This window comes from Triturus cristatus, chromosome 3_2, assembly GCF_964204655.1.
Source record: "Triturus cristatus chromosome 3_2, aTriCri1.1, whole genome shotgun sequence".
NCBI classification, from domain to species: domain Eukaryota; kingdom Metazoa; phylum Chordata; class Amphibia; order Caudata; family Salamandridae; genus Triturus; species Triturus cristatus.
This window is the reverse complement of record NC_140584.1, coordinates 59,447,737-59,475,236: the sequence shown is the minus strand read 5'-3', so window position 1 is coordinate 59,475,236 and position 27,500 is coordinate 59,447,737. Positions and strand designations below refer to the sequence as shown.

The following is a 27,500-nucleotide window of genomic DNA, read 5'->3' as shown; positions in this document are numbered from 1 at the left end:
ATTTATAGGCAAAACGTTTTCAGTATTGACTACACCCTGAGACACTTCTGAAGGCAGGCAACACAGGCTGCATCATGTTTGCGACAAACCCTGAGTTCAGCACTTCCAACAGGAAGCCTTCCATGTCCAGACTCTAATACAGATTGCTCTTTCTGCACTACTGACATATCGGTGTCCTCCTCTAAAAGAGGCACATCCCCTGCACTGATAGTGGCTTCATCATCAGAAAAGTCCTCTTGGACAGAAAATTCACTGCCAGAATCTTGGACTTCGTCCTCTGCCTCAGATGCAGAGTCAGTCTCAGAACCATGGTCAGAGGAAGATAACGAAAATCAAACCAACAACCTGCTGAGCGGTCAACCTTGCTAATAAAAGCACAGCAAATAAGTCAGCAATAACAAACACGATGTAAAATAAATAACAAACTGTGCCCTTATCAAACAAAGTAAAAATACTGCCATATTGTAATCTGGAAGGAAAAGTCAATCCATACAAAGCTCACAAAAACCTATATACTCAAAAATTATATTGCTCACTTGCCAAAGACAGCAAGACTGAGGATCAACTGCAACTACTCTGCGCAGACACAGCAAGCGCCAAAGTTGTCCCACTGGAAAAGAAATCACATTCTCATTTTTTATTAAATGGTAGTTAAGATAGTTGGAAAGTAAACACACTCAAATTCCATCTGAAATGTTTGTTATAGAATAAGGGAAAACAGACTTGTGGGTTATATATATAAATTCAGGATGCCACGTACAGGGTGTGTAGCTTGCTGAAGGGCATGGTTTCCAGATTGAATATAGAGTTGGAAAATTTGGGTCTGTAAACCTAGAGATTGAGAGCTCCGAGAATAAGCATGTGAAGAGTGTTACTATTATTGATTACGTTTTGAGAATGCCAGGACCATGTGTGGGTGGTCTGTCGGTCTCCTGTGTTGCTAATGCATAATAAAATACCCATATTAGGCTTTTACTGATAAGCAAAGGTATCGCCTGCTTTTCATCACGGAGAATAGCTATCACTTCGCTTCTGTTTCCTGCTATATTCCAATGGCATGTGAAGCAGTGTGCTAGGATGAATTGTTTAGCAATGATTAACTGTGTTTATACTATATAGAATGTCCATGAACTTGCATTTGAAATGATTGCTTGTTTGTCATTTTGTACAGTGACCATGGCTTTTTCTTCAATATATTACTAATGATGGGTGCTATAGGCTCACGTTGGAGTCTTGTCTGTCTTATTTTTTTGAAACTGGATATATATTTTTGAATTATTATTTCTTAGTATGAATTTTGTAATTTCTAGCACAAGTTAGAGCTTTTTGGCACAAACTCGTTTTTTTTAAACCAAGCGTTATTATTTGCAGAGGAATCTGGGTTTAAAAAAAAAAAGTAGTGGTACCCATGCATGCTTCACTGCTTTGTACATATCTGGGCTACTTGTTTTTAGAAATGTGGGGGTTGGTATTTTTCCTTGGTTGCCTGCAATTGGCCTATTCATCCATTTAGAGTGCCCTTTTTAAAATTAGAAGCGTAGAAACGCAGGACAGTAGTAAATTTGCTCTTCTTATATTGGATTTCTGTATGTGGTTGGCTTTTTAATTTTAAGTCATTGCTCACGAAAACATTTGTTGAAAAAACCTAGGACTATGGGTAATCTAAGATTCAGACTACTAGAAATAACCTCTATCCCATTTATTAAATACATAGCTTGGCTTCATGCGCCATTTTATTCATAATAGTTTTAATTCTCAATTGTTTCCTGGTCAGTACATAACGTAAAATTAGTGTAAATCCTGGCTTAGTTGTTGGCTCTGCGTATTGCAGAGCTGATTGATTTAATGGTCCATTACTCAAGTGAAAAATTACAAATAAAAACCCTGTATATTTCTGACTTTTACCACTGTTTTTTGATATCCATGATCAGTTTTTTTGGTTCGAAAAACCTTTTATTAATGTACAGAAAACCCTTTTAGAGTTTAGAACATTGTTTCATTTTCAAAGAATTCCACCCAGGTTCACCTGGAGTTTCACATCCGTTTCTCTCCACAAATTGTAAGTAGGAAGAAATTGACCACCACTTACAAAAGCGCTAAAAACAATGGTAAATATCCCTCTCTGCCTGTTTCTGAATGCTGAAAGCGAGCAACGTCAGAAAAGTTAAAATTGTCAAGGATACAGTTTTTAAAGAAACAAACCACGCAGTTGTTTGCACAGCTTCTTTTAAAATTTTTTTTTTTTTTACGGTATTTCTTTAGCTGTATTTTGGTTATTTTCTTCGGCTTGTCCCAGGTAAATTGCACACCACCACCAAGTACTCTTACAAATACCTTTACTAACCCCAGCATATGAGGAAAAAAGGATGCAAGTTTGTCTTGAATATCTTTTAAGCTCTCATGAGCATCTTCTGAGGTGAAGGTTAATACAAAAGCCTCCTCAATGTCAAAACTGCTTCACATTTAAGGGTGAATAGGCTTGACTGGTTTTAGAACTTCTTACCTTCTGGCTGACATAAATATATTGCCTTTTTGTTTTAGTCTGGATCATCACATCTGTTCTTATCAGCTGCATTGCTGATCCTAGCGAGGGTATTACGTATTGTTATTTGTTTTACCATTACACATGCAATATTCAGGACCAATTACACATATGGTGCACTTTTCTTGTTTGTTTTTGAAATAGGTGCGCCATGCGCATGCAGGGAAAGTGCTCCCTATTTCAGTGATTGAGTCGACCATAGGGCGGCTGCAAACTTGTACTGTCCTGGGGCAGCGCATTCAAGTGAAATACGGAGTGCCTGCTTCAAAGACGCTCTGTGTGTCCCAGTGCAGGCGGCACTTTGTTTCCCAGCGCAGGCGGTAACCAACTTTTACTTTAAAGAGATATTAGAGATCCCTTTGCAGATGGGTACAGTGAGTGACTGTACCTGCCTGCAAGGGGATGTCTAGTGGGGCCATGGGACCCTCTTTCATCCCTCGAGAAGGCTGCCATCAGGGGGCGCACTGACATTGCACCATCTTTCGTGGAGCACTTTCCGTGCACCTCCTTACAGCTTATTTGCCTTTGTCCCTGCATCAGTAATATGGCGCCGGCACAGAGGTAAAGAGATTCCCTCATTTGCATGGGGCTATGCCTCTGTGCAAATTAGGGAGCACTCTCTTTAGATAGCCCTACATGTGTGCCAGTGCTGTCTGTTTTACAGAAGCACATGTGGCCCCTTCTGTAATACGAAAGTGTCCTGGGAGTGCAAAAAGTTTGCACACATTCCTGTTGCTACTCAGGGGCACTTTATGTAATACAGCCCCAGGTAGTTGTACCTCTATGGGACCAATACGTATTTAATTAAAATAGGGTGTTTTCACGTCTTCTTCTCTTTAAAAGCTCCACCCCCCTGATAATTTTCTCAAAGGTGCTGAAATGAGTCAGATGAAAGACCACTCACTGCTTATTGGACATACTTGTATTCCTTTCAAATCCCATTATTCTCAGGATGTGAACCCTAACCCCCCGGCATGTATATCAGCTGGTTCTCTTGCTCTATTGGTTACTGATTTTTATTCTTATCTCTAAAGATTGTACAAGGTAGGAAAGTGCTATGTTTGAAATTTGCTACTACAGTTGGCTGCCTCAAGTATTTTACTGTTGTGTCTTCTTTTTTTCAGGCAGTGTTGCAAACCAGGTTTTTCACCCTGTGCTATTTGAAAAATGCATGAATTCCTTGGAGAACAGTTGGCCTCAGGAAGCCGACTCCAGTAGGAAGCGAAAGAAGGACACTGGGAAAAACTCACAGGGCGATCCCCATGGAGGGAAGAAAAAGTCAAAGCCGACCAGGAGAAAGGCAGTGGAAGTATGTACTGTGTACAAGCAACATAGAATATGCTGCATTTTCCAGACTATCTGGATGATGAGTGCTAAACTCTTTTTATTTGTCTCTGTAAAGCATGCCATTTTATGGTGTGCCACCAGAGGTATTACATGTCTACAGACCTTTACATTTTAGGGACCATTACCATGGCTATTTTCCAAGAAGTTACCATGCTTACCTTATGAAGTTTACAGAATATGTGGTAGTAGAGGATAAGCACTAATGGCGTCAATCACCTGACAAGAGGCCAGCCTAATCATCAGTGATCTTAAATTCTTGAAATATGAGAGCGAAAGAGGGTATCTGGATATTTAGGAAAACTTTACTAATTTGGGCAGAATAACAGTCTTTGTAAGGATGATGCTACCTGCCATTGAGAGCTGGAGAGATAGCCATTGGTGTATTTAATCTGAGTTGGAATTGTAGAGTTCTCCATAGCTCTTTCTGATGGCTCTGTAAATGCTACCATGGACTTCGCTCTCCAGATAAAGTATGTAAGATTCCTGCCACTTTATTTTGTTATTAAGTTTACATTGTGTGGTTTTCACCATTAGGCATAACTGCTGATTTAACATAGTTAATGGTAAAACCAGATTTTTCTCTAAAACCAAAAGACTCGCGGATGAGGGCATCCAGGTTCTTGTCAGTCTCCTTAACAAAGAGGAAAATATGTTCTGCATACAGTTATCGTAAAAATAAATATTTGCTAAACCGAGGGCCCCTAAATGCATGCTATTTTTTCAGTCGACTATCCTATGACCAGGGCAAATGCCATCTTTGGTAATGGGCATCCCTAGAGGTACTCCTTGATGTTGCCATTGAAGAACGGGACTTGGACCAGAAGACCCAAAGGAGCCAGGGACAAAAGGAACCACCCACGGTAAGTACCCAGGAACCCCACGGAGGATGTGTGCAGAGTGGGAACCCAGCTGCATGACCAATGGAAAAGTCACGGTTGCAGTTTTGCAAAAGAAGGACCCTTACCAGAGGACCCGAAGAATTCCCTTGGAGGATGAAAGGTTGGGGAACCAGGTTACCAGGTTACCTACACCAGAGAAGGCAGGTGCATAGGGGTGAAGAGACATCTCTTGGAAAGCTTGGAAGAAAGTACCTCTGGAGAAGAAGGTGTCGTGGTGTGATCCCAATGTTTGATACCAAACATGACTGGGTTCAATGCAGCTACTATATAGTTAGACATCTCGTAATAACTGATGTCCACTGTATGTCTTAAAAATGGCTGACCGCACTTACAACGCCTGTAGAATACACTATGTCTTGCTCATGCAGGGGCACCCTCACTCTTATAACCAAGCACCCTGCCCTCAGGACTGAAGAGCCTGCCATAGGGGTGACTTATAGGTTTTAAGTGCAGTGACCTCAGATATAAGGAAACCTATATCTGTTGTGAGTGGTGCAAGCACCAACTCACACAGGCTGCAATGGCAGGCCTTTAGTCACAGTTTGAGTTGGCTCCCATGGGTGGTACAATAAATGCTGCAGCTCAGGGGAGACCCCTGGTGTACCTATGCCCTGGGTACCTTAATACCATATACTAGGGACTTACAAGGGCACACCAGTAGCCAATTGTGGATGTACAAAAGTACTTACCATGGTCAATTTAGGGAGAAAGCATAGTGACGCGGGTCTTGATTAGCAGGAGTCCAGTCAGACTAGGTAAACTGCTATGACCTCCAAACCCCTTCCCTCTGACTCTTCTGCCCCCACACCTCTTTTACTCATCCCAAGCCTCCTCCTACTGCTATGACCTCCAAAACATAATAAAATTGAAATCCTTCCCTCTTCTATCCCTCCACTATCCCTTTCAATCCAAAAACAGACATGCCCACCTCTCAAATTATTTTCAAATTCACTATAATTCACCACTAATCCTTTATGGGTTCTGGCGTAGCATGCTATTCGCTAAAAAAGAGCTTCAACACAGCATCATGGGTAGCAAGTGCTATATAAATGAAAACCTTTTTCCCTCTTCTATCCCTCCTCTATCCGTCTTAATCCAAATAACTGACTAACAAATCCACCACTCAAATTACTTTTTCAGATTTCACTATACTAATTCACCACTAATCATTTATGGGTTCGGGAGTAGCGTGCAACTCGCCGAAAAAGGGCTGTAAGGCCTCGTCAGGGGTAGTAAGCGCTATATAAATGCAATTGCAATACAAAAACATACTGCCGCCAAGCAAAAAGTGTGGGCAACCATGAAAGCAGATCCTACTTTCCTACATTCCCTTTTTATGTGCTATAAAAACATATATGCTATAATCACCTGAATAAATGGGTTCACAAGGGCCAGATTTGTGCTAGTGATCTTTAGATTACTGCATTTTTCATGGCTCATGTTACCACATGGCTACATATTACACAGCGATCATTGTCCAGCTAAATATATTGCTTTTGAAAAGGACAAATCATTGAAACGCTTTCAGAAAAATAAAACGTTTAAATGTTGTGTTATACATTTCTTTTTTATAAACCACATTGTCAGAAAGTCTCCTGGCTCTATAAGAACTCAGGAAGCAGAGGTCAAGCAAAATATGCATTGAATATTTAGTAATTATTTTCTGAATAGGACTGGAGAAGAGATGGATCTGAATTTAGATGGCAGAGTTCCAAAAGTATGGAGCTAAAGTGGAGAAAGCACGGACCCCTCTGGGGGTTATGCAAAATTCAGGAACTTGGACTAATAACTGATTGGAATTTTGAAGGATCTGAGTTGTCTGTATCTAAGGTGAGCCCTCACTCTGGGTCATTACGGATGCTGTCTCTGGTCCTGAACATTTCACCTACAAATCAGAGATTCAAGTGTGTTAGTCTAACTAGTTCAATTGAAGCGAAACAATATTACCACACAGAGAATGCATTAAGCTATCATACAAAAGTCCAGGACTGGAAACAATGTTCAGAATGGTTTGTAGGGAGGTGGTCCCCCTATCTGTAACTAGTGAGGCAGAGAGAGATACATTTGGGCACAATTCCATGCAAAGAACGATAAACAATGCAAAATATCTTAAATGAAATTCTATCCGATATGGTAGCCAATGCAAATATTTCAGGATTGTGGCTTGACAAAACAGAGGCGATAATACTATGATGCGTGCTAAATGATTTTGAATTAAACTAAGCTGTGAATTGGTGATAACTTGATGCCAAGGTAGCAAAGGACCGAAACCAGTTGCAGGATTCTTGTTTGCGATCCAGGACGGATCTGGCCAGGCAGTTTGGGATGGCAGTAGTATAAGCTTTATTCGATATAAAAAATATCATAAAAGCAGTACATTTTCGAATAAAAAGACACATATTTACAGAATTAATTTAAAAAAACAATTAAACCATCACCTAAAACAGCTTATACAGATACAGTTTCCGATTCATATTTTGTTCATGATTTGTTTGTAAAAACCTTAAAGTCTAAAACTAAAAGTATAAACTGAAGCCCTATGTAAACAAGCATTTACAATGCAATGGTCTCGGCAATATTCTAGGTAGAGCTATTGGTATTGTTCATTATTTTTTTAATCATTTTTGTATCCCTAAATAAATGGCATTGTCATTAGTTTTTTTTTTTGCATATGTGATACCTATTGCATTAGCAGAGAGAGAGTGAGGTAGTGAGATAGAGAGAGAGAGTGAGGTATTGAAATAGAGAGTGAGGTAGTGAGAGAGAGTGAGGTAGATAGAGAGTGAGGTAGTGAGATAGAGAGTGAGGTAGTGAGATAGAGAGTGAGGTAGTGAGATAGAGAGAGAGTGAGGTATTGAAATAGAGAGTGAGGTAGTGAGAGAGAGTGAGGTAGTGAGATAGAGAGAGTGAGGTAGTGAAAGAGTGGAAAAATAAACTGCCTTAACTGCCGCTGCTCGGCTTCCAGGGGCAGTGGAGCTCTTTGGAACCTTAAAGTGGCAGTGTCAAATTCTTGCTTATGAAAGTATTCGCCACCTACTTACAGCATTTTCTGAAGATCTTTTAATCTTCAAAAAGCGACAAAAATGCGATTTTGCCGCATAAAAGGCATTTGGGGAGGGGGAGGTGTGTGTGTGTGTGTGTTTTCTCCTTAAACTGAGTTTTAAAGGGACATTTGAAGTGTAAATGTGCTCTGCTGTCCCAGCACATAGGCAGAAATACCATAATGTTTAGGAATGACAAAGAAGATCCTGTGACCGAGAGAATAGTATCGGAATCTACTTTTAACTGCAAAAAATACATTTAAAGTGATGGGTTCTATGAGACTGAGCTTGGGGTGGGGGCTAGCGACATAAAATGCCTTCCATGATTGACCAGCTGACCCATGATGTGCTTAAGAGATCCTGTTCAGGAGTGACTCAGACCTGTCCAGACGTGACTCCAGTCATCTGGGAGTCAGGCCTGTCCATCAGATGTGCACTGGACTGTAAGCCATCCTCGATTACTGTGACTGCGCAGCCCGAGGAACAACAGAAGCGTCCGATAACGGAGGGCTCGCGGCACTGGCCTGTGACAGAAACTCCTAATCTCGAAGGACTTTCTCAAGCAAAACAGTTCAACAAAGCAGGGCTGTAAAACGGTCAAATAAAAAAAAGCTTTACATCTGTTTTCTAGGTCACACTTTGTGACCCTCCGTAGATAAAGAACACCAAATGACAACATTCGACAAGAGGGTTAGAGCGCCCCCCTTCTCCACCGCGGCTCTGTTAACATTAAAGATTTCTGCCCAGGGAGTGAAGGGGAAGGGGGTGGGGGGCTGCCTTTCATCGCCATCTCTCCGCCTCATTGGCTCCAGCCTCGCTGGCCCCTGCTCCTCGGTACGGTTACTCTACTCCAGATGTGCGGCGTACAGTAAATTGCCATCCGAGAGGGCTCGTCAATCTGTGGGGTAGAGCGCTGTGGTGTCGGGAAGCCGCACCCTGGCATCCACTCTAATTCGTACCGGGGAGCTCAGGGGAGGGGAGACTGTGAGAAAGGTGAAGGGGGGTGCCGGAGGTGTTACATTACTCCTCCGACCGCCCCCTAAGCACACTGTTGAAAAGGAAAAAGAAACCGGGTTTATGACTAACTGGGGAAATGTTCTTATGGCATCTGTAGTCTTTGTAGTAAAATATTATGCGCCTTGAAGGAGTGGGAATTTCAGAGCGCGCCGGGGTTGTTGGCTAAGCAAAAATCCCCCTGGAAAATAGCTGGCGCTGTGCGGCTGGTGAGAGGCTGGTCAAAGTCCTTCCCACCGACGAGCCTGAAGCCCCAGGGTCCGGGGCCCTCGATAACGATACGGATCATGCCGGACATGCTGCCAGTGTGCGCGTCCGGGAGGTAGGGCGCTAGGGGCTGGTCCTACGCAATCTCCCCGCAGCTGCAGAAGGGAATGCCAGGGTGAGCTTAAACAATCACGGAGTCCTGCGCACTCCTCCCCTGCCGCTAGGAGGGAGGGAGGAAGGAACACCCACAGCCCGTTGCCAGCAGCCACACGGCTAAACCGGGAGAGCCCGGGGCGAAATGGGGAGGACTATTCAATGCTGCACCTTGTACGAGATGCATGGGGGGGGGGGGGGGAGAGGGGGTCTTTGGTGCCCAAACGAAACTACACTCACCGCAAACAAAAGGCACGGCGTGAAAACACGGTGTGCAGGGCAGCGAGGACGACGCAGCGCTGGGGCGACACACGAGTAGTAGATGGAAATGTGAAACGTGGTTATTAATTAAGATACAGGGCCTAACTAGGCGGGAAGCGCGAGAGAGCAACAGCAAGAAGATCCTCACGGCCAGACGATCGATAAAAAATGGCGGATGGGAGCTTCCAAACTTTTTCGGATTCGGGGGCGTGTTCCTGCTGTTCTAAAAGGGCGTGGCTAAAAAGTGGAAAGAACAGCAAGGAACACGCCCCCGAATCTGAAAAAGACGGAGCCTATTTGGAGGGACGGCTCTCTCCTCCAAAGGCTGGCCTCCGTTTAGGAAGCCAGCCAATGGAGGAGAAGCTAAAAGAGAGGCGGGCTAAATAGCCACTCTAGAAAACATTAAATCTCCGACTTCCGGTTCTGCCTTCGGCAGACCGGTAGTCCTCGACCTAAAAAGGGAGACCCAGTTCTATAACCCTAGCTAGGTAGACGCTGATCACAATTAGTGTCTACACTAATTAAGCAATTAGGCTTCCTAACCAAAATCTTACTTCTTGTTAACCAGGCAGAGCCCAAGAATTTGGCCACACCGCATATCAAAGTAAGTGAGGAGGTATCTGTACATAAAATGCGGAGAGCATTACGATGGCTCATTGGGCCCAGTAATTGACAAACCGGCTTTAGCCACCTCTTTCTGGGGAGCCTATACGCCGGACAGGTGAACGAGATGTGCAATGGACTCATTGTGATAAGCACAACCCGGACAGGGTAAAGGTGTCGTGTTTGGCCCTTTCCAGCATGCAACTAAGCTGTTGGTAGGGAGAGTCCCGAATCTCATCTTCATATATAGTGCCCTGTCTCTGGGAATCTGGATGAAATCCAAATAAGGTTCCAATGTGCAGGTGGTTTTATGCTGGAAGAATCCCTCCGCCAATTTCCCCAGTCTGGGATTTTGAGTGACCTGTATCTGCACCCATTCCCAGTACATTTTTTTTAAAACCTGCTTTGTAGGTGGGGTCTGGCTACACCATGCCTCATTTAGACCAATGGCGGATAAAAGTTTCCGGAGATCCGTTAGCCATTTGATCTTACTCCCAGAGTCGGCTGCTGCCAGTTCATCAAGAGCTGCCGAGTAATTGGACAGTTCGGCAGTCCTTTTGATACGGGCCCAGAAAAGAAGAGGGCGCAGACGTGCTATATCTTGGAGTGAGTGCCTCCCTAGGTCAAAGAATAGAGGCTTCAAAGGCGTAGAGGTAGGTAGGGAAAGCATATCTCTCATGAACTTATTTTCGGATGTGGCAAGTTCACCAACATTCTGAAAGCCCCAGAGCTCAGAACCGTACAGGGCCGACGAAAGCGCTTTGCCAGCGTAGACCGCAAGCACAGGGGCCACAGGCCTGCACCCAGCAAGACGCTGTTCTCTCAAGATAGCGCCAGAAGTCCTCTTGTGATTTAAAAGCATCTTGGCGAGATGGGGACCCCATTTCATGTCCTTTGCAATATGAATTCCCAGGTAATCAAAACCCTCCACATTATCCAGCGGGACAGCATCCAGGGTAAAGTGGTTTTTAAAACGTTTGGACGGGTTAATACTCATAGTCTTGGTTTTAGTGGTGTTAACTGTCAGCCCATGCGAGTCGCAAAAAGTGCCAAACCTGTTCAAAAGCCTCTGAAGACCCCCCGGTGATTTTGAAATCAAGAGAGTATCATCTGCGAACAGGAGGGTCGGGATCTTCTCCCCGGCCAGGGATGGAGCGTCGGCCGGCTCCTGGCGCAGGAAGTCAACCACCCCATTGATGTAAAGGGAGAACAGGGTTGGTGCCAGCACGCATCCCTGGCGGACACCCCTGTTCACAGCAATTCTCTCGGTCAGTTGCCCTTGGGACCCCTATCTTATTTTAGCGTAATTGCCATTGTGTAAGCGCTGGATGATGTCAAGGACCAGGGGGGGGATGCCTAGTTGTTGTAAGGTATGCCAAAGTTTCCCCCATGGTACTAGATCGAAAGCGGTCTTCAGATCTATGAAAGCCAGATACAAACTGCCCTTCCCCAGAAGTACTGTCTTCCAATAGATCATGAAGAATCTGAACACCTGATCGATTGATCCCACCTTGTTCCTAAAGCCAGCTTGGAAGTGGGACAGAATGGTGTTATCTTCCATACAAGTTCCCAACCTGGCTAGTAGGACCCTGCCAACCACTTTCTGTATCACATCGATTAAACTAATCGGGCGGTAGTTGGCAGGGTCCTCCCTGTTCCCCTTTTTAAAAATGGGGACCACCTCGGCGCCTTTCCAGGAGTCGGGCACAGGTGATCCTCTCGCTATCAAGTTCAGGGTCAATAGGATGAAAACTGCCCATGTCTCAGGGAAATGCAAGAGCAAATCTCCAGGGAGTCCGTCTGGGCCCGCCGCTTTGCCTGGGGCTATACTTTTAATTGCTGTCATCACCTCACCCAATTCAAAGGAGTCTGGATGATGACCAGGAACGCCAGTGGAGGGAAGGCAAACCGTATCGGGGAAAAGAGGCGGATTAACATCAGCAGAATACAACTTGGAAAAATGAAGCAGCCATTGGTTAGCAGTTACATGGTTAGACATTGGAGGGGAGGTACTCCTAATCCTCTTGTTGATAAGGTCCCAAAAGCCTTTCGAGTCTTTCTCATTGGATGCTTGTTTTAGGTCATCCCAATGGTTCTCGTCCCAGATTTTCTTAGCCTCCCTCTGGGCCTCGGAGTATTCCTTCCTGGCTTTGGAGACTACCAGGGAATCTTTTTTCCGGACTTCCAGTATAAGGGCCGCCCTTTTTTCCTTACATTTGGAAGAATACAAGGGGTTACCAGCCTTTCCCTGTGTGCCTCTGGTACCAGCATTGCCTATGGCAGTAAGAAAGGCACTCAGTTTAGTGATAAAATCTTGGTAGGTCATGTGAAAATTAAATTGAACCGGGGCTAATTTGGCAAGATTTGCTAATCTCAGTATCTAAGATGCCCTTGATGCTTGCAAATTTGTGTCCCTGAATGACAACTTTCGACCATTTAAGGCGTCTACAACAATTAGTGGGGATTACTTCTCTGGTGGACAGAATCAATCGAGTACTTGCCTCCGTGCCAGATGCCTGCCAGACATTGTTTAATTCTAAACATAAGGGATTGTGATCGCTATCTGTGGAAGGTTTAACTTCCATGTCTAGCAGATCGCGCCATAGCCTGACATCCATAAGGATGTAATCGATCCTGGACGGAGAGCTAATCCTGTTAAAAGTAGGAGCCCCATATATATCTGAGGTGGATCTCCCATTTACTGCTCTGAGATTAAATTCCTGTACGAGGGCATTTAATTGGATGACCCTCTGTGACCACTTCCTAATGGGGGGTAGCGCAAGGGCGGGAATATTCCATTTGGCATCTTCAGCAGTGCCAAGAAAATCCTCCTCACCGAGCGGTTCAAAAGTGCAATTTAGGTTTCCCCCTATGATGATGTAAGAAGACGGGGGGATTCCGGATAGCATACTTTTCAGAGCCGAAATAGTTGCGGAGCCCAGAGCACCCTTAGAGCCCCTAACGTAGATATTAAAAAGATCCAGTGTGGGTCTATTGGGCACTCCACCTACTGTTAAATGCAAGATGTCGTGTGAAATGCAATTATGCGAGGAGATTGACCAGTTCAGGGAAGTACTAACCCATATATTGAGACCCCCAGATGGACGTCCCTTGCTTGATCTAATGGCCGGGCAAAAGTAGGTGGAATAACCTGACTTGTGTGGGGGTTTCAGGCTCCAAGTTTCCTGAAATAGACAGATCTCATATTTCCCGACCCGAGCGTTCCATTCTGGGAGTGCTAACTTCTTCTCTAATCCCGCTATATTCCAGGAAAGAATGTGAAGTGTGGGCTTATTTAATGTATCTAGTAACCCTGGGGCACCTGCGATGACATGTGCTGTCAGATTGCTATGGGTTTCCCTATTCTCACAGTGGTCTAGAGGGAAGAGGGTAGCTGGGGGAAAATAAACAGTAGGGCAAGTTAAAGGAAAGGCGACACTGGAGCTAGTGCTAGGTGGGGGTGTCAGTCAATCCACCCTCTTCAGGCCAGAATCCCCCCTAGTTTCCCCCGGTGTCAGATGGGATTTCACCCCCGATGGAGCCCAAAGGGGTGTACGCCTGATTTGAATGGACGAGGGCTCAGGGGAGGAAGTGCGGAATCCCAAAGCCACTAAATTCTCGCCCAGGTTAGCATCTGCAAGTTCCAACTCAATACAATCAAGCGGGGAGTTATGAACCGATTATCTCTTTGCCCTGATAATGTCCTCTCTAATAATGGATCTACAGCCCCAGGCCTGGCGCAGCCAATGTATAACCTTATTGCGAAGTGATTCGCCACCTTCGAACCCCCGATTAAGGGGGGGTTTGGTGACTTTAACCAAATATACTGTTTTCCTGTAATTTGGGACCATATCTAGATGATGTGGACCAGGTGTCTGGATGTTATTAGTCGGGGCAGCCTGCTCAATAGGAAAGTGGTCTTGAGAAACCCTGAAGTTGCCCCCCCTAAAGTTTTCAATAGTGCGGATGGGCCTGGTTGCACTTACTTTTTCTGCATAACTTCTCTTGGGGATAGGAAGAGAAGGCAGAGTGGGCGGGGCGATTTCAGAATTAGATAGTCCTCGAGGTCCTCTGACAGATACCAATTCAGAGGAGTCGGTCCGGGGTCTAGCGACAGGGATAGCCACGGGGGGAAAGGTAGCTGTAGGCTGGGAAATTTGGGGAGGCAAGGAGGGACTTAACTTAGCGTTTGAGGTCTCAATGATCTTTCTAAGTGAGACTACCACGCCCTGGAGGATTTCTACTTTCTCCATGAGACTCTCCAGGGATGCTTTACAGGTACAGGTGATCGGAGGGGCCACGGTCTCAGCAGGATCACACCTTCTTCTAGGTGGACTATCTACTATCTCTACTGTCTCTACTGCGAAGTCCAGCGCTGAAAAGCGATTTGAGCATGGAATAGATTGCAGGGACTCGTCAAGGGTTTTCTTGGGGCCAGAGCCCCCTGTCACTAGAAGTTTGGGCCGGGGAGCGGGGGAATCCAGAGCAGATGTGAACCTAGTATCATCCATTAGTGAACTGTGAGAGATGGGATTAGGATGCGTGACAATGTGTTTTTTTTAAAACATGGGCGGTATGACCTTGTGAGGAATATTACCCGACCCCTCCTCGTCGCCCACAGCAATCACCGTGATATTACCTCCCAAAATGTCCTCACAGTCGGTAACGATATTCTCAATTCTATCTAGAACACAATTACTAGCAGCCCGTCTGGCAATTTTGGTCTTTTTGCCCTTTTTGCTCCCCGCAGTGCCCCCGCCCTCCATTGCCTTCCTCTTGCCCATTCACTGGCAGTGGCAATATTAAATAAATTATAAATCAACAAAAATGCAAGACAGAGTCAGTGGGCTAGGAGAACGTAAAACGTCAAAGCTTCAATAATGATTAGCAGTTCGAACGCTCACCCCTCGAAATGTTCATAAATCTAGAATGATAAGAATGCAAAGTACCTTTGGGCCTGTGGCCTGGGGAGTTAGAGGGGGAGCCCTGTCCTGTCACCTCCTGGCGACGACGGGCAAGGACGGGCCCGCCCTTGGCCCGGGCTTCGCCCGTGCGCCGCCCGCGCGCGTCCCGCACTGCGGGGCACCTGCGAGTCTTTTGAGGGTCCTAGGCGCTGGCGGACCTCGTCACCGTGATGTGCCCAGTGGTGGGAATTCTGGGGGATGTGGTTTGTTGGCCGGTCCCCTCACGGCGCTAGTAATGCTGCTCCAATGGTGATGACACCGCCACGATGGCCGTCCCCCTCACGGCAGGTAGGGAAATAGGTATGCGATTTGGCTTCACCAGGTCTCACAGAGCGCGTCCCGCGCTGCGGGGCACCTGCGAGTCTTTTGAGGGTCCTAGGCGCTGGCGGACCTCGTCACCGTGATGCGCCCAGTGGTGGGAATTCTGGTGGATGTGGTTTGTTGGACGTTCCCCTCACGGCGCTAGTAATGCTGCTCCAATGGTGATGACACCGCCACGATGGCCGTTCCCCTCACGGCAGGTAGGGAAATTGGTATGCGATTTGGCTTCACCAGGTCTCACAGAGCGCGTCCCGCGCTGCAGGGCACCTGCAAGTCTTTTGAGGGTCCTAGGCGCTGGCGGACCTCGTCACCGTGATGCGCCCAGTGGTGGGAATTCTGGGGGATGTGGTTTGTTGGCCGTTCCCCTCACGGCGCTAGTAATGCTGCTCCAATGGTGATGACACCACCACGATGGCCGTCCCCCTCACGGCAGGTAGGGAAATAGGTATGCGATTTGGCTTCACCAGGTCTCACAGAGCGCGTCCCGCGCTGCGGGGCACCTGCGAGTCTTTTGAGGGTCCTAGGCGCTGGCGGACCTCGTCACCGTGATGCGCCCAGTGGTGGGAATTCTGGGGGTTGTGGTTTGTTGGCCGTTCCCCTAACGGCGCTATTAATGCTGCTCCAATGGTGATGACACCGCCACGATGGCCGTTCCCCTCACAGCAGGTAGGGAAATTGGTATGCGATTTGGCTTCACCAGGTCTCACAGAGCGCGTCCCGCGCTGCGGGGCACCTGCGAGTCTTTTGAAGGCCCTAGGCGCTGGCGGACCTTGTCACCGTGATGCACCCAGTGGTGGGAATTCTGGGGGATGTGGTTTGTTGGCCGTTCCCCTCACGGCGCTAGTAATGCTGCTCCAATGGTGATGACACCGCCACGATGGCCGTTCCCCTCACGGCAGGTAGGGAAATTTGTATGCGATTTGGCTTCACCAGGTCTCACTGTGCGCGTCAGTTTGGGATGGACTGTTCCCATGGGGTCAGGGTCAAGACTGATTTGCATATGGCTGAGTTTAAACTCGGATGGCATAGTGAGCAAAAAAATGATGGGTTTAGGCCCATATTTCTGTACTGGGGTGAATGATTGACATTGTTCCACATTCTGTCCATCAATTGTTCTTTTTGCATTTGATACAAAGGTAGGCACCTTAAGAAGTCAACCTAAAACCAGTTTAGGCCAGAACGCATGACACAACATTCCAACCTATGCATTCTTGGTGACCTAAACATATGGTTAGTCAAACCCAATATACCCCATCCAAGAACTATCATCACTGGCCTAGACACACTGAACCTACATCAGTTTGTCCACAAACCTACATAGATTGCCGTACACGACCTAAATTTCATTTTTGCAAATCCAGATCTAGTTGCCTTTCGAAGGATTACTCCAATAACATGGTCAGACCACCATCTGGTAGCTTTTCAATTCAAAACACCACAAATCAACATATCTAAGGCAACCGTACATGCTTTCATTTATCAACAGTGGAACAAGCTCAATTTTTGAATACTTAGAAACACAACTAACTTCCAACACAATAAATTCCATTTAAATACTATCTAGACACAATACATTTCATTCAAATACTTTGAGTGGCCCCAGGAAGTATTGGATATCCTAATGCTACCAAGAATAACAAAACAGGACAAAAGGAAACCAGTACCTTGGAGGAAGGCAGAACTAAAAAAGATAAAACAGCAAATTGCAAAGCTGCAACGCACCTGGCTCAAAACAAATAGTAATCAAGACAAACTCCCCTTACACGAACAGAATATAAGAGTCCACCATCAAAGCTATAACAAAGGTACTATTCAGGCGAAATTCAAAATGCTAAGTGGGCAAAAAAAGAATTTAATGAAACTCTGTTTCGTAAACCTAAATGCACAGAAGGAATTCATCCCACAACTCAAGAATTTACTAGCAAACTTGCAAATCATTACACAACCTTAGCAGACCTATTAGACTCCTGTTTAAAACAAAGGAAAGCCACTGGCACCAACCCATTTCCTGAAGTCCCCTCCAAAGTTAGGCTATCCTAGCCGCTGCATTCCTTAAAACCACTATCACAAAGTGAATTTATGGATCTGACCTGCCGATTCCCCTTTTCTCCTTGTCCAGCACAAAATTTCAAGAACATTCTGTTAACTATCTCTGCTGTCATACCAGTAAATAAAATCATCAATAATTGATTAACTACAGGAATCTTTCCAGAAGACCTAAAAAATGCATATATATGCCCCTTATTAAAAAAAAAAAACCTGGGCCCACATGACCCAAACAACTACAGACCAATTTCAAATGGGCCTTTCTTGGGCAAACTGATTAGAAAAAGCAGCAGTTCGAGGCATATGAGCTGCAGATTGTACACTTAGCATAGATCGCCATCTGGTGTTGGGCCCGGATGTTTGCAGTTTGTTTTTGTTCTTTGGACAGTCTTTGGAAGTCACGAGTTCGGTGACTCCTCCTTCGGTCCGTACTGCGCATGGGCTTCGGCTACATCCTCAGATTGTTTTTTTCCGCCATCGGGCTCTGATGTGATACTTCGTGCTCCGGCTTCGAACTTCTACGGTTCCAGCCTCGATGGAAAATCCTCGTTCTTCGAGTTTCTTCATCATATCTTCATCTCTCGAAGCGGCACTTTTCTCCATTCCGTACATCGGCACCGGCCTTCGGGCCCTCCTCGACTCCGGTCCCGGCCGATGGAAAGGACTCCGTTCAAAAAGTGCCCAAAATGTGGGTCTAAATTTCCCCACACCGACCTCCATCAGGTGTGTAACCTTTGCCTCTCTCCAGAACACGAGGCTAGAGACTGCCCCGCCTGTAAGTCTTTTCGATCAAAAAAGACCATCCGGGATCGAAGAGCTCGACGCTCCATGGCGCACTCATCGACCGCAGCTCCACCGGACATCTTCGGAGACGACGCCGAAGCTTCGGGGCAACTACACACCGAGCAGGAGGACGACGTCGTCAGCGCTTCCGATGCCGACGACTCAGACGTGGAGGACATCACACCGGCGCAGCGGGTCGTGAGTACTGTACCCCCTCCCACCCCCGCGCCCAAAACCAAAGAGACTCAGGTTACACCCTCGCCTGCAGGCCTGGGTAAAACCAAGCACACAGCTTCTATCACCATCCGGCACCGAAGAAAGTGATACCCAGCTCGACTCCGAAGCCACCGGTGCCGAAGCCTGGACTCTCGGTGCCGACCAAACACAAACACAAATCTGTCGGCACCGACGCTCCGGCGCCGAAAACTCCTTTGACGCCGAAAAAACCGGAGGTTCCAAAAAAGCATGGCGCACAGAAACCATCGAAGCCCTCGGCTCCGAAACCATCGGCGCCAGCGGACGATTCGGCGCCACTGGATCTGTTTACACCAGACCCTTTGCAAAAGACTCTATTTAAAGATCCAAAGACTGGGCTATTGACTTTAATTATCAAAAAAAGACGCCTTGACACTCCGGCTCCTCCTCCACCACCCAAGCGGAAGGACTCTGCTACTTCTCCTCTCAGAGTGCCTTCCCCACTACCTCCTCCTCCTCCTCCGCCTCCTCCACTTCCTCCACCTCCTCCACCCTCCCAGGTCTCCGCCACCCTTACCTCATCACTCCCCGACCCCAGATCCGGATTACGGGGATCCAGATTATGACCCGGCGGACGCCCCAATGGACCCCACTCCACCGGGGACCCCAGACCCATGGGAAGACTACCAAAACCCTGACATACCGGATGTGCCTCAGGACGACCTATACCCATCCAGGCCGTCTCCTCCAGAGGACTCCTTAGGGTTTCACCACTTAGTGCAGAGAGCAGCACACTACCATGGGGTGGAAATGCATAGTGAACCAGTGGAAGACGACTTCCTACTGGATACATTTGACATTCAGGACAAGTCCACATCTATCTTGCCCATGCTTAAAGGTGTCACCAAGCATGCTGCAGAGGTGTTCAAAGATCCTGTCAGGGCCAGGGTATTGAACCCTAGAATAGAAAAAAAGTACAAGGCGGCACCCACAGACCCTGCATACATTAAGGGCCCTGCTCCCTTAGATTCCCTAGTTGTGTCCACAGCTAGAAAGCGGGCTAACTCCCAGTCCTCAGGGGAAGCCCCACCGCCAGATAAAGAATCCAAACTTCTAGACGCGTCTGGCAAACGCACCGCCTCCCAAGCTGCAAACATGTGGCGCATTGCAAATACACAAGCGCTACTTGCGCGCTATGACAGAGCACACTACGACGAGCTTGAGGCTCTTATGCAGCACCTCCCCGAAAAACACAAACGCAAAGCTCATGAACTAATACAGGAGGGCAAACTAATTACTAACACCTCCATTAAGTGTGCCCTCGATGCAGCTGACACTGCTTCTAGAGCCATAAATACTAGTGTCCTGCTTCGTCGTCATGCCTGGCTCAGGATCTCAGGGTTCAAGCCTGAAGTCCAGGCGTCCATACTAAATCACCCCTTTGACCAACAAGCTCTCTTTGGGCCAAAGGTGGACGAAGCGTTAGAAAAGATGAAAAAGGACACAGACACAGCAAAGTCTATGGGGGCACTACAATCACAGGCCCCTAAACGCTCCTTTCGACGCTCATCCTTTCGTAGCACAGGCAGAGGCTACTCCACCGATAGCGCCTCTACCTCCTACAAGTCCCCTCCTCAAAATACCTTTTCAAAGGGCTACCAAAGGGGTGGTTACAGAGGCAACAACAATAAGGGCAGGGGCAAAACTAACACCACCCGTTCTGCCACCCCGCCCGCACAATGACTCCCCTTCCCTCCCCCCAGACCATCCCACTCCGGTCGGGGGCAGACTGCAAAACTTTATCCACACATGGGAGTCCATAACATTGGATAAATGGGTGACCCAAATTATTCGGTCAGGGTACTGTCTCGAGCTAACATCTACCCCACCCAATATCCCACCAAGGCACCGTCCAATGTCTCAAGAACATTCCACACTACTCAAACAGGAGGTGCTCTCCCTCCTCCAAAAACACGCTATAGAGCAGGTCCCCGTCAATCAGCAAAATCTAGGGGTCTACTCTCTGCATTTCTTAATACCAAAGAAAGACGGGACCCTGAGGCCCATTCTGGACCTCCGGCCTCTAAATGCCTACATACATTCAGACCATTTCCACATGGTCACCCTACAACAAGTCCTCCCGCTCCTCTGTCAGGTAGACTTTCTCACTACCTTGGATCTGAAAGACGCATACTTTCACATTCCAATACACCCTTCTCACAGGAAGTACCTCAGGTTCGTGGTGGACGGTCAGCATTACCAATTCACGGTTCTCCCCTTCGGGGTCACCACCGCACCACGGGTGTTTACCAAATGCCTAGCGGTAGTAGCAGCACACCTCAGACGTCAACATATTCACGTCTTCCCTTACTTAGACGACTGGCTGATAAAAGCCGCGTCCTACGACCAATGTGTGCAACATACAAACAGCACCATCCAACTGCTCCACCAGCTAGGCTTCACGGTGAACTACCAAAAGTCCCACCTCATACCATCTCACACAAAGCAATATCTCGGGGCCACTATAGACACCTCCAAAGGTATTGCCTATCCAAACTCAGCCAGAATCGCAAGCATACAAGCCTTGCGCAAAACATTCCTTCCTCAACACTCTCTTCCAGCAAGAGTGTTTATGAAGCTCATAGGAATGATGGCGTCTTGCATTTTCATAGTCCCCCATGCAAGACTCCACATGCGTCCACTTCAAGAGTGCCTAGCACAACAGTGGAACCAGGCCCAGGGTCAGCTGACGGATCTGGTGTTGGTGGACGGCCGCACCCATCACTCTCTGCAGTGGTGGAACACCACAAACCTTTCCAAAGGGCGGCCGTTCCTGGACCCGGTTCCTCAGGTGATTCTAACAGCGGACGCATCGCTCTCCGGCTGGGGAGCGCACCTCTTGCACCTCACCATGCAAGGTCTATGGACGCCACAGCAAAAATCGCTCCACATCAACCATCTGGAGCTCTTGGCGATCTTTCTAGCCCTAAAATCTTTTCAAAAACAGATTTCGGGCAAAGCAGTCCTCATTCGCACAGACAACATGATTGCAATGTATTGTATCCAAAAACAGGGGGGGACACACTCTCCCCAGCTCTCCCGCTTAGCCCAGAGCATATGGAGATGGGCAATTCCCCAAAACATCTTTCTCCTGGCACAGCACGTTCCAGGCGTACAAAACACCATGGCAGATCTGCTCAGCAGACAAACGCAACAACTACACGAATGGGAACTGCATCCACAAGTTCTTCACCCATTCTTCCAAAAGTGGGGGCATCCTCAGATAGACCTCTTCGCCACCCACGAAAACAAAAAATGCCCAAGCTTCGCCGCCAGATACCCACACCCATTGTCCAAAGGCAATGCGATATGGATGAACTGGTCAGGCAGATTTGCATACGCCTTTCCACCTCTCCCACTAATTCCGTTAGTGGTAAGGAAGCTACAACAGTAGTCCCTCACACTCATTCTGGTAGCCCCAACATGGGCCAGGCAGCCGTGGTACACCACACTACTACAGCCATCGTTGGTGCCACATCAAAAACTGCACCTGTCCCCATGCCTCCTAACCCAGAACCATGGAGAAATCAGGCACCCGGACCCAGCTCAGCTCAACCTTGCGATCTGGCTCCTGAAATCTTAGAATTTGGATACCTTAACCTTCCCCCTGATTGCATGAACATCATCATGGAAGCCAGACGTCCTACCACTAGAGCATGCTATGCCGCAAAGTGGAAAAGATTTGTAATTTACTGCCGTAACAATACAATCAACCCTTATGCTATCTGCTCCATCTTCACAGGTGTAACCTGGCATATTCATCCATACGCCTACACCTAGCAGCGATTGCTGCTTATCTACAAAACAGACAGCATTTATCACTGTTCAGAGTGCCCGCTATTAAAGCCTTTATGGAAGGCCTTAAACGAGTAATTCCTCCCAGGGCACCACCTTCCCCTGTGTGGAATCTAAATGTAGTTCTTACACGGCTAATGGGTCCACCCTTCGAACCAATGCATAAATGTGAGCTACAGTTCCTCACCTGGAAAACAGCTTTCCTCGTAGCTAATCGTACAAATCCAAAGTTTCTGCCCAAGGTCATTTCCCCCTTCCATCTCAATCAATCGGTGGAATTACCTGTCTTTTTCTCGCAACCTCAATCTGTTGCAGAAAGGGCCTTACACACTCTGGATGTTAAGAGGGCTTTGCTGTACTACATACAAAGAACGCAACCTTTCAGGAAGACTAAACAATTGTTCGTTTCCTTCTCTCCACCACATAAAGGCAACCCCATCTCTAAATCAGGGATAGCTAGGTGGATTGTAAAGTGCATACAAATTTGCTATCAAAAGGCAAAAAGAACATTATCTGTTCCACCTAAAGCCCACTCTACTAGAAAGTTAGGGGCTTCTATGGCTTTTCTAGGGAACATACCCTTAGATGACATCTGCAAAGCAGCCACATGGTCAACACCGCACACCTTCACAAAACATTACTGTGTAGATGTGCATTCCAAGCAGCAAGCTAGTGTGGGCCAGGCTGTACTAAAGACACTTTTTCAAACCGCTGCAACGGATACCGGTGGTCGCCGCTAAGGTTGGGTACTGCTATATAATCTATGCTAAGTGTACAATCTGCAGCTCATATGCCTCGAACAGAATATGCTACTTACCAGTATGCATCTGTTCTTGGCATGTAGAGCTGCAGAGTTGTACACGCCCACCCGCCTCCCCGGCTACCTGTATCCGTTTCAGTCCATCTTATTTAGATACAACACACATGGGTTTCTCACTGTTATTACTACGCTCCATCATTTCCCTGTTGGTGAAAAACAATCTGAGGATGGAGCCGAAGCCCATGCGCAGTACGGACCGAAGGAGGAGTCACCGAACTGGTGACTTCCAAAGACTGTCCAAAGAACAAAAACAAACTGCAAACATCCGGGCCCAACACCAGATGGCGATCTATGCTAAGTGTACAACTCTGCAGCTCTACATGCCAAGAACAGATGCATACTGGTAAGTAGCATATTCCTTCCCCCTGATGTCACAATTCATTGAAGATAACTCCATACTTTCCAACTCTCAAACATGACCTTGAAAACATATTAGACCGTAACACTAAGCGGAATGTTAATAAAAATTGTTTGAAAAACAAAACAACAAAAAAACATAGACCAGAATGGGGTTGCTACACTACTTCTCTAGGACCTCTATGCCGCCTTCGACACAGTTGACCATGGCACTCTAATGCAAAGATTTTACAAAGCAGGCTTAGAGGGGGCCGCTCTCGATTGGATCACACCTACCTTCAAACAGGACAAATGTCATCCATACTCCCCTTTTCTCATCCACACGGTACTTCAGAAAAGCAGGGGTTCTTCAAGGCTCTATTATCTCACCCATATTTTTCAACATATACATGAAGTCATTACCGGCAGTGATCAATGAATTTCAGCTCACCTGCTGTTACCATGCAGATGGCATACAAATTCCTTTTGAACTGGGAAGCCCCAATTACATTGGACACTCGCAAATCTTCAGTTGCCTCAGATCCGTTGATCAGTGGATGGCATAGAGCCACCTCAAATTGAATGCTTTAAAAACAGAAAAGCTGACGTGGCGATTGGAAAAATTATTACCCACTCTCCGTCTGGCCTAATGATCTGGGACCACCTCCTTAAGTATTCACGGAAATAGGAAACCTTGGAATTACCATGGCAAGTGATCTTAAATACAATGAGAACTCTGTGATGCATCTACCCCATCTAGGATTATCACACAAGGTCCAAGCTACTATATCTCTTGTACTGTCCAAACTGGATTACCCCAAATAGCCTCTTCCACAGATTATCTTTTTCACCTATGAAAAAACGTAAACAAATTCAGAACTCTGCTGCCATACTACTCCTATATATATAATCACAAACACACATTTTCCCTGCCTTTAGGGCCCTACATTGCTTATCGGTTGCATGAAGATCCACCTTCATGTTGCTTTTGCATCTCCCACAAAGCAATACATGGAACAGGACCACTTTTTTATCAGGAATAAAATCATATACAGATAATAAGGGAGCCTCCACACAAGATAGGCACCTCGCCTCAAAACCCCAGCATACAAGAAAGAAAACATGGATGGTACATCTCTCTCTTTTCAAGCAGCCGATTATGTAATTAATTACCCCCAAACATAAGAGTTACTATTGTATTTTCAGAAGACTACTCAAGAGTTGGCACTTTCCTACATGACCACCACACCCAAACACAAATATACACTGTATGCCTGTGCATGTAAAAATGCATAATTGGATTATGTGTGTGTATTTAAATATGTGCTTTTCTTTGTCCGAATATATACTGCTTATGATTTAAAATAGATATTTATAAGGTCTGCTTAACAAATGTATATATTACTTATGGTCACTATATTGTGTGTGTGTTGGAAACAGCCCACTCCCACTCCGCAGGGTGGTGGTGGACTCCCCGAACACACTGTGGTAGCTTGGCTCGAGTGGTCAGGAAACAGGCACCGTGCTAAGCATACAACATACCCAAACAATAACCATGCGTGCATCCGTTCCAAAAACGACTCTACACCGTAAAAATTATGAAAATATTCTTCTTTATCTTTTTCTCTTAGTTGCTGATTGGAAAAATAAATAGGTCAATCACAATATACAAATTTAAATAGTGCAGGTCAAATAAATACTGTCTGGAGATTCAATAAATAGGGATGATCATAAATACAAGGGACATAAATATAAGTGCAGGTAATACAGGCAATTAAATATTCTGAGGCAATAAATACTGAACCAATAAATATTGTACACCAACAAGTCCTGTGGACCAATAAATATAGTGAAGCAATAAATAGGTTAACCACAATAAATACAGTGCCCCCAATAAATAATTAAAAGTATACAGCAGCACTCATGTAATCAGATCACTTTTCAATTCCTAAGGGCTGATTTGGCCCAGGCACAGCTTGTAGGGTTGTGGAAGGCTTGAGGGGTACTACTCCCTGGCTGGGACAAGGCTGAGGCCTAAACTGAGGTAGATCAAGGGGGGGAATACCAGTGCCCTGGCTTTCTCTCTCCACACAACCTCTCTAGGTTAGTCCCAATTCACCCCTGGCACAGTCAGGTTGGTTCCAGCACCTCCCTAGCCCCTTAGAGCAGTCTCTCAGGTCTCCACAGGGCCTTAGGCGCCCTCTACTCCACTTACTGCCCTTTTTCTGATGTTCCGACGCCGCTGGAGTCGTGTCGATGCCGTGAGGCGGTTCCGGTTCGATCTCGGCGGCCTCGGCACAATGTCAGTTCTAGACGACGCCGGTAGGCGGTTCCGGTCCGATGTCGGCGGCCTCGGTTCGATCTCGACCTCCGATTCGACGGCGTCGGGCAGTCTCTACTCGATGTCGACTTCGGGCGGCTCCGGTCCGATGGCGCTCTCGGCTTCGATGACGTCGGCCGGCCTGGCCTCGATGTCGACTTCCGGCGACTCCGGGGTGCGATCCTCACCCCCGACCTCCGGTGCTCCTCCTCTCAGGTTCCGGGCGACTCCGGAGTGCGATCCTCACTCCCGACCTCCGGTACACTTCACCTCGGTCTCCGACGACTCCGGAGGGCGGACTTCACTCTCCGATGACGCCGCTCACTCGACCTCGGTTAACTTCCTCCTCGACCTTTGGTATTCCTCACGACCTCCGTCGGCGCCCTCTCACGACCTCAGGCGGCTCCGGGTACGACGTCTGCTTCTTCAGTCAGCGCCGCTTCTCCACCTCGGGCTCCAGGTCTTAGGCTACTCGACGCCGGACTCCAGGGAAACCAGTTTCCAGGTCAGTATCTTGCTGCTTTCTGCTTCTAAGGCCTGTTCCTGCTGTCCAGGTCCTTAGGATGAGTTTTTCTGGCTTCTTCCCACACAGGGCTACAGGCTGGGATCCATCAGTAGGGACAAGTATCAAGGGTGGGTTTATGGACCCCACTCCAGGCACAAGTTTCCACCCCTGCTGCTTCACTCCTTCCTCCTTCACTGTTGTGCTGCTCTCTCTTCACCAGTCAGGTGCCAACTGCCAGCTCCAACTGCCAACTCTCTCTCTTAACTCCCCAACATTCCAAACCGCCTCCAACTGTCACAGGGTTCTGGAATGTTCTGGAAGGTGCTGGTAGGTTCCAGTGGATGCTGGTGATGTCACAGGTGGCCACCATTTTGTGCTTCAGGCCCTCAGACAGAAGTTTCAGGGGTAGGTAAAATGGCTCCCTGAATCTGCAGCAACACGAAAAAGTCTGGTGGTTCCCAAAAAGGAAAAATTCAAACAGGGTTTGAGGCAAAAGTGGGACAAAATAAATAATGATGAGGAGGGACCACCCAAAGGGCTGACAGGTCTAACACGCGTTCCCCCCAGCTGAAAGTGGGGAGAGCTACCCAACCCCTTGGGAGTTCTCATCACTAAGGCGGAAATACCTTGAGAGACCGTCTGCATTGGCGTGGTCCACTCCAGGCCGATGTTCCACCTGAAAGTCCATCCCCTGTAGGGAAATAGACCACCTCAACAACTTGGGATTCTCCCCCTTCATCTGCATCAGCCAGCGAAGGGGTCTGTGGTCGGTCTGAACTAGGAAGTGCGATCCAAACAGGTATGGCCGCAACTTCTTCAGAGCCCATACCACTGCAAAGGCTTCACGCTCTATTGCACTCCACTTCTGTTCCCTGGGAAGTAGTCTCCGGGATAGGAAGACCACGGGTTGATCCAGACCCTCTTCGTTGAGTTGCGATAACACTGCCCCAATGCCATGTTCTGATACATCTGTCTGGACAATGAACTTCTTGGAAAAGTCTGGGGCCCTTAAGACCGGGGCCTCGCACATGGCTTTCTTCAATCTCACAAAGGCCTGCTGACAGGCCTCCGTCCAGACTACCCGTCGAGGTTGTTTCTTGGACGTGAGCTCCGTGAGGGGGGCTACGATGGTACCGTACCCCTTCACGAAGCGGCGGTAATATCCCGTGAGGCCCAAAAATGCTCGGACCTCAGTCTGTGTCTTGGGGGGTTCCCAAGCCATGATGGCCTCGATCTTCGCCTGGAGGGGTTGCACCGCTCCCCTACCCACCAAGTGTCCAAGGTACAC

General features: G+C 47.2%; 1 protein-coding gene across 1 annotated transcript in view; it reads left to right on the top strand.

The window, feature by feature from the left end:
• The window catches only part of NCAPD3 (non-SMC condensin II complex subunit D3), a 1,141,478-nt gene that overhangs the window by 233,084 nt on the left and 880,894 nt on the right, over positions 1 to 27,500 (top strand). Inside the window, exon 4 of the mRNA XM_085646993.1 lies at positions 3,667 to 3,851. Coding sequence (XP_085503119.1) covers positions 3,667 to 3,851 — 185 coding nt within the window. The remainder of the gene's footprint in view (positions 1 to 3,666; positions 3,852 to 27,500) is intronic.